This window comes from Vombatus ursinus, unplaced genomic scaffold (assembly GCF_900497805.2).
Source record: "Vombatus ursinus unplaced genomic scaffold, bare-nosed wombat genome assembly UNPS02014780.1, whole genome shotgun sequence".
NCBI lineage: Eukaryota > Metazoa > Chordata > Mammalia > Diprotodontia > Vombatidae > Vombatus > Vombatus ursinus.
In genome coordinates, this window is record NW_020954558.1 from 1,493,734 (window position 1) to 1,502,117 (window position 8,384).

At 37.0% G+C, this 8,384-nt stretch overlaps 1 protein-coding gene across 1 annotated transcript in view; it reads right to left on the reverse strand.

Annotated features, from left to right (window-relative positions):
• Positions 1–8,384, reverse strand: part of RRM1 (ribonucleotide reductase catalytic subunit M1) — a 38,700-nt gene that overhangs the window by 20,426 nt on the left and 9,890 nt on the right. Inside the window, exons 3-8 of the mRNA XM_027866315.1 lie at positions 7,751–7,928; positions 6,958–7,058; positions 5,186–5,245; positions 4,103–4,142; positions 3,668–3,830; positions 1,263–1,404 (exon numbers count right to left, since the gene is read on the reverse strand). Coding sequence (XP_027722116.1) covers positions 1,263–1,404; positions 3,668–3,830; positions 4,103–4,142; positions 5,186–5,245; positions 6,958–7,058; positions 7,751–7,928 — 684 coding nt within the window. The remainder of the gene's footprint in view (positions 1–1,262; positions 1,405–3,667; positions 3,831–4,102; positions 4,143–5,185; positions 5,246–6,957; positions 7,059–7,750; positions 7,929–8,384) is intronic.

Below are 8,384 nucleotides of genomic sequence, written 5' to 3' on the forward strand. Positions count from 1 at the left end.
ATCATCAGGTCATACAGCACTTATCAAAACATATAGCAAAATGATTTCCCCAGAACAAGTAACATAAAATGTATTTCTAGTTTACCTTTGACTCTAAAGGTGGTTAAGAAAAGCATTTCTCATCCCACTGCTGTCATTTACAGGAGTCTATCCATGTGTAAAAGTTGGTACTAAGACCTTCGTCTTTTCTGGTGGGGAGAGTGTAAGGGGGGAAAAAAGTAACAAGAATTTATAATGCCTATTTTGCCAGGCACTGTACTAAGCACTTTAAAAAAAAAAAAAAAAAAAGACAAATATTATCTCACTTGATTCTCACACTAACCTAGGAGGTAGGTACTGTTGTTTCCCCCATTTTACAGATGAGAAAACTGAGGCCAACAACAGTGAAGTGACTCATCCAGGGTCACACTGCCAGTAAGTGTCTGAGGCCAGATTTGAACTCAGGTCTTTCTGACTTGAGGCCCAGTGCTCCATCCACTGTCCCACCAGTTGGTGAAGAGTTGACTGACAATGAAAAAAAAACATTCTTTCTTACAATTCAGAGCTAAATGTGTCTTTCCTTGCAGTTCAGAGAACTAAGGTTTGAAATTGGTATCAGTTCCAATTAAGTTGGCATTTAAAAAAAAAGTCTGGACAAAACACTAGTACTGAACATGTAGAAAATTTCATGAAGAATGACTCTCAATTTTGCTGAGAACCAATATAATGATGGGAACCACTTTATCAAAATTTCATTATAAAATATACTACAGGATGTCAAAGGTAGAAAGAGAGGGAAGGGGAAGGAAATAAACATTTACAAAGTGCCTACTATGTGCCACACACTGTGCTAAGTATTTTTTACAAATATCTCATTTGATCCTCACAATAACCCTGCAAGGTAGGTGAAGCTATTATCCACAATTTACAGTTGAGAAAACTGAGGCAAACAGAAGTTAAGTGATTTCCCTAAGTGTCTGAGGCTGGATTTGAACTCAGGCCTTCCTGACTCCAAGCCCTGCACTCTATCCACTTTGCCACCAGCTGCCTCTAAGAACCATACAAATCATCTATTCCAACTCCCTCATTTTAGAGAGAAGGAAAATGAGGCCCAAAGAAAAGGGAGTGGCCCAAAACCACACAAGTAGTCAATATAGTACAGATGGAACTAGACCCAGACCCCTTGATTCTTGGTCAAGTGCCCTATTATTTCGGGTTTATATTACACACACCAGAATTTCACTAAATTACACTTTTCTTCAAGTCAAACTTCGGACACTCACCCCAGCAATGTAACTTCCAGTAGCTCTGATACAACTCACAGCAACTCCAATGCCACCAGCTGACTTGGAAATCAGTGCACACTGCTTTAATGTATCATAAATGCCTTCAATACTATCATCTTTCATACTCAGAAGGAAGCAACTACAAGAAAGCAAACATGTAAAAGTAAATAATACGGAGATAAGACAACGCAGAATGACAGAGTGTACCTGTGTTCTCAGAAGACCGTAACGTTTATTAAGTATGAGAGCAAAAACAATAAAAAAATTTTAAATTAAAAATAAAATAAATAAATAAAATTAAAATTAATTAAAATAAAATAAAAATAATAAATTTTAAAAATTAAAATTTTTTAAAAATCTTCAAAGCTGATTTTATCTACCCTAAGCCCTGAACTTACTAGCATGACAAAGCCTGAAAGATAAATCCAGAAATTGTCTTCTGACACTCCCCATTTACTACTACCAACTAATTGAGGTACCAATTCCTTCTGCTCATTAGTTGGCAAAAAAACTTCACAAATTCTCAATCTAATAACAACTCACAACTCTAAGGAATTAATAAAAAGCACTTTCCTAACAACAATCTGGCAAAGTAGGCAGTACAAATATTATCATCATTCTACAGATGAAGAAACTAAGGGTGAAAGAGACTGAGGAATGTTCCAGTCACCCGTTTATTCAGAACCATAGACATTCGCCTTGACTTTTATCCTGCTGCTGGACTTCAATGACTCTGGAAGAAAAAGTGAGGCTGACAACTTTGCCCAGCTCTGCCTTACTTAAATCCAATTCACACACGAGTCAAGACATCACCCATCATCTCCTATTTTACCCCAACATTGGGATGTCATTGATCTTTGAAAATGAAAGACAAACAACAAGGTAATTCAGTGTCCTTTGTACTACACAGTATTGTCTCCACAGCCAACCCATTTCTGCACAATATCCCTAAACTAGTATTTCTAAAATGCATTTTCACATGTTCTTTTATCTGCTCAAGGAGCAAATGCTACCTATTGCATCACTCCCAAGATCCTCTTCTGGTTTTCACGACTCTCCTTAAATCTAGTCACCTACTCTCTTGATAGACTTATTTCCAACTATTCCCCCACTTGCATCAAGTCAGGCCAGGATTCTTACTCTCTCCTGAATATAACATGATCAATCATACTTCAGGGCTTCTGCCAACTCTCTACCCTCTGCCCTCCTGCCCACCCATCTCGTCACAAAATGTCCTTCATTCTTTCCCTACATTCATCAGAGCTTTACATATCTCTCACTTCAATTAAAGTGTTGATACCTGTTTAGGACCTATTCCAATTGTGCCTTTTTGGATCTTAAGTAGAATTACTTCAACTAGATGATTAAGCAAAAAAAAAAAAAAAAAAAAGCAGGAACACATTCTTCTACTTTTACAAAGCAACAGGTCCCATGGGAACCTAGATCTGACTGATCTCCTTCCAGTTTGGGGACTATTCCTCCATAATATCTGTTCTCCACAACATCTAGCATAGTGCTGGGCACTGAAACGGCACTCAGTAAGTGCTTAATTCAAAAGATTCTTGATTTGATTTTGTTACTGTGAAAGATTTCCATTTGTTCTGACTCACTCAAAGAACAAAGGCCTAACTATGACTTGATATATCAAGTCTAGGGAGCTCCCTGAAGCACAGAGAGGTTAAATGTCAGAGGCAGGATTTGAACTCAGGTGTTCCTGACTTATAGCCACTTACATCACAGTTAGTTCCTTCCCCAACCACCACAACAGTCACAGAACACAAAGAAGGCAAAGTAGCTTGAATTTCTTCTCTCCTTCTTCTCCGACTTCCTTTATGCCTACAGGCTGTATCTGATGCTTGGCATGCAAGATCAAACTAACCTGGCTTGTTGTCAATACCTGGGAAATGGTCTACCTTTTCAAAGGGTAATTGAAGGAAAGCATTAAGACAGTCAACAACATGATCCACAGCAGAGCAGACCCACATCTCTTGAAAAGGTATAAAATACCTAACTATTTGCCCAAGAAACAGAAACATTAGGCCAAAAGTCACATCTTAATAGTAATATATTTTTCTGCAGCTATGACAACTCCTCAGCATTGAGGACCAGACCTAATTCTTTTGGGGGCCTGCAGAATCTTCAGTCCAATACTCTATAAAAATGCTTCTAGCTATTTAATGCTCAACTAAGAGTTCCCTTCAATATAAAGGCAGATATTCTGCCACTAATCCAACATTTAGGGTACAAATCCAAGACCTAAATCTTATTGTGACTGTCTGAACTGCTCATATTTTGAAAAATGCTATGAAGAACCATTCCAATTTGTTTAGGCGAAGGTTTGTCTCTGTAGGACAAAAGACTTCCAGAGCATTAAGGAAAGTCAACAGGGATATATAACATACCTGGAAAGCTGGGGACGGTTGGTGCCCGCATTAAAGAGGGTGGGGGAAGCATGAGTAAACCACCTCTCAGACAGAAGGTTGTAGGTTTCAATAGCAGCATCAATATCCTCTTTGTGAATCCCCACAGACACTCTCATTAGCATGTGCTGAGGACGTTCAGCCACTAAAGATAAGAAAGAGAAGCAATTCTTATATGATATGACAACTCACCAGAATAAGTTTGGAACAGATGTTGAAGTCAAAAAAGAAAAACCAAAGTGTCATTAGAAGAACTTAAAATGAAAAGCTAAGGCAACTGTTCAAATACATAACCTAAAGTATAAAAATAACATTTGGAATTTAGAAAATAGACCTTTTAAGCTGAAGAGCACATAGGTCATTTTGCAATATCAGAAAAAAAAAAACAAATCACTCAAGAATGTGTTTAGTTCTTACCCTTTCCATTGATCTTCAACAAATAGGAACGTTCTAAGGTCTAGAAGAAAAGCCAAAGCAGACACCGTAAGTCATTCAGATTATAATTTAACCGAGGCATCACAGAATGTTGCAGCTGGGAGGGACCTGAGAGATCACCTAGAGTCCTAGACCAACATCTACATCTTACAGAGGAAACTAAGACCCAGAGATGCAAAGTGATCTCCCAAAGGTCACAAAACAGTCAGTGGCAAAGCCACGACTAGAACTGAGGTCTCCTGGCTCCCAGTCCAACACTCTTTCCCTTGTACCACACACAAAGACATTCACAGTAAGGCAAGCTTCAACTCTTTTAAACTTTAACTATTAAAAGGAAAATAAATTACAAGTGACTTTTCCACAACATGTTGTTGTTTAGTCGTTTCAGTCGTGTCTGACTCTTCATGATCCCTTGTGGGATTTTCTTGGCAAAGATACGGGAGTGATTTGCCATTTCCTTCTCCAGCTCATTTTAAAGATGAAAAATCTGAGGCAAACACGGTTAAGTGACTTGCCCAGGGTCATACAGCTAGTAAGAGTCTGAGGACAGATTTGAACTCAGGAAGATGAGTCTTTCTGACTCCGGACCCAGAATTCTATCCACTTCACCCCTAACTGCCCACTCCACAACATGGTACATTGCAAATACTAGTTGCTTTAAAAATATCTGACTGTACTGCATAAAGTCTAGTTTCATTCTGGATTCCCTCCTATTATTAAACTGTTGGCATTTTAAGACTTTGGATTTAAAAAATACTGTGTGATAAAAATTCTAGAAAAAAAATTTCATAATTAATAATAGCTGGGTATGGCACTCTGTACAAATGTCAATGAATGACAAGTATGCTATAATTTAGGATAATTTTGAAGAATCCTCCAGTACTACTCTCAAACCACCCAAAATGCTAAAGAGAAAAGGCAAAAAGCTCAAATAAGGTAGAAAAGCCCAGCTAGCTCAAATTGCACCCCATCTCCCTACTGCTAATTCCTTACTTAGCCCCTTTTAACAATTCCCACTCCCACAATAAATAAATATGAATAAAGTAAATTCAAAGCATTTCTTACCTTAAAGCCAAAGTAATTATAAGAGAAATCTCGATCATAAATAATGGCAGAGTTGAGCCGCTAATGGGAAAGAAGTTCAGAATTAGATTACTGAATAAATTTAAGACTCTAAAAATTTCCTCCAATAGTCTTTTTCAAAAAATCAGCCATTTTGTTTCACCCAACTACAGAAAAAAACATTGTTTCACCCAACTACAGAAAAAAACAAACATCTAGTCAGGTATATTCCATTATTTCTAAAAACACAGATTTCTCTAAAAATCTACCCAAGTAAAAAAAAGTTTACCTAAAATTTGGTAAAGCAGTATATACAAAAGTTTACTTCATCTTATATGCTGAAAAATAGCTGAAAAATTCAAAACTACTATCAGGACCTAACTTCTTATTCTTCTAATTTTTTCTACACCCTACAAAATAATCAGGAACAATTCTCAATTTTGCACTAAAATTTTTTGGTCAAAATATAATTTGATCAAAAACTTTAATGTAGCATTGGACATGTGGTAAATAGCTAGAAATGAACTAGCTTTAAGACAAAAATAACAAGAGACTCTTAGTATGTACTCAGTAATAACTCTTATCTGAAGTTAACTTTACAATTGGCTTTTAATTCATCATCAACCCAAATATACATTACATAGGTAATATTTTTGAGGGATTTAAACCTCAAAGGAGCCTGAGAAATCATCTAGTCCAATCTGCTCATTTTACAGATAAGCAAATAAGTCCTTATACATGTTTGCAGACCATCCCTTGCTTAAAATTCACTCACTCTTCTCTCCACCATTCAGAATCTTTAAGTGATGCCTCTTACCTCAAGCCTTACCTTACCAATTCATTATTATTATTATCTCCCTCAATTTTCCTTATACTTCTTTGTACAAATATGTGTAAAATGCATAAATGTATGTAAATACACCCCAAGCCTCCCCACTTTCCATTGGAATGTAAGCTCCTTGAGGCCAGGGGCTATCATTCACGTTTTTCTATACCCAATATCCAGCACAGTGCCCTGCACATAGTAGACATTTAATAAATGTTTGTTGGGTTGAATTTAAGTGTAATTCATAAGAGTTACCAAGACCCATGCAATCTTCCCCCTTCCTAGTGCTTCAAATTTATTTATGGAAGGGGACTGGAGCACAGGAAAGCAACTAGACAGGATGGTGGAGAAGATCTTAAAATTTCAACTGAGAGTAATATAAAAAAAAAAGAAACTCAAAGAATAAGATCATTTTTAAAAAGATGAACAGTGCCTTAATTCCAAGTGACACACACAGTATACAAACGTGACCCTTTTCTGCCTCTCCATCATTAATATAACATTTTGAAACACATGTCAAATGCTGTCAATAATATAATCCATTGTATTTACATCTACCTGTGGAGGACAGTGTAAGTAATAGCACTATTAACATACATTCTCTTAAATACTATTAACGGGGGGCAGCTAGGTGGCGCAGTGGAGAGAGCACTGGCCCTGAAGTCAGGAGGACCTCAGTTCAAATCCAGCCTCAGACCAAACACTTGACACTTACTAGCTGTGTGACCCTGGGCAAGTCACTTAACCCCAATTGCCTTAAAAAAAAAAAACAAAACCTATTAATGTATAACTCATCCCCTTTTTAGGGAGCATTCTCTGTCCCATATATCAATCACCGTTTGCTGGTAAATGCTTGATTTACTCTCTGTAAACAAATAAGTAAACAAGTCAATAAACAACACAACATATATTGCAAAAAAAAATTTCATATGAGAAGTATGACACTTACATCTTTATTGGCTAAGACGATGTCTAGGGTTGATTTTGCCACCATTGGAGAATGCCTTTCATTAGAAGGATTTACATAGTTATAAAGGTCTTCCATCACATCTAAAAAAAAAGAAAAAGAAAAAGAAATCAGAACAGCAATTTAGCCTTGCAAGGAACAATTTAAAAACTCCAGATATCTTAGTTTTTTTTCTTCATCTTACTATCCCCTATTACCAAAACCTCATAAACTTCTAGTCATGGAAGTTTATTTTTTAGCAGAACCTTGGCCTGATTTTCTCAGAAACTGGTCATACCAAACATTGCCACTCTTAAAATGTGAATTCTGATCCACAGAAAAGGAAGAGAGCATAACTCAAGGCCTGGACAATATCCTAGGAATTCAGGGCCTGTGGACCACTAAACTCACTTGATCCAACTTACGACACTGGTCAAATAGTTTTCCTTTGTTTCAGTTTCTTCATATTTTTAAATAACCACAATAGAATGAAATTCTTATTGATGGTGATAGGTAAAAAGGAAGCTGGTGAATAGTTGCCAATCACCATCTATTCCACCTTCTTCTAGCAGCCCCACAACTTCTAAGTGCTAACAGACTCTCAAGACACTTTGGGGTTTTGAGGGTTTTTTTCTTTCTGAGGAAAAGAAGAGATCAAGAATTGAGAACTAGCAACAAGATGATAAATTTTAATATTTCTAAACAAAACTTTTTTTTAATTCACAATCAGTTCTTACCAGTTCCCTTCCATTTTCAGAGAATGCTAAATTCTCTCAATTTTCCAACTCAGACTCACCACTGAACACTTTCTTTGTTTCTTTATGCAAATTAGAAACAGCAATCCTGGCTGCTAAGATGGCATAGTCAGGGTGCTTGGTGGTCAAGGTTGCAGCCGTTTCAGCAGCCAAGGTGTCTAATTCCACTGTGGTCACCCCACTGTATAATCCTTGGATAACTTTCATGGTGATTTGGGCCTAGAGAAACAAAATCACAGGTTCTTTATCTTTCATAAGAATAAAACGAAAGCTATTGAGGATAACTGTAGCAGGTAACCTTTATAAACCATCTTATGTTGACAAAGCACTTTATGGGCAGTATCATCTCACTAGAATCTTACAACAACCCCATAAGATTTGTGTGATAGAAGGACCTACCTTTGGTACTTGGGAAAAGGTATCACATTTGGTTTTCTAGTTGAGAGATGAAATCTTAATCTCTATACCTTGGCACAGGCTTGTCCTCCGTGTCTGAAATGCACTTCCTCCTCATCTCTATTATATCACAGAATCCCTCGCTCCTTTAAAAACTCATCTAATATGTCACTTTCTCCTGGAGGCTTTTCCTGATTTCTATAGTTGTTAGTACTCTCTCTTCTTAAATTATCACACACACACACACACACACACACACACACACACACACACACACAC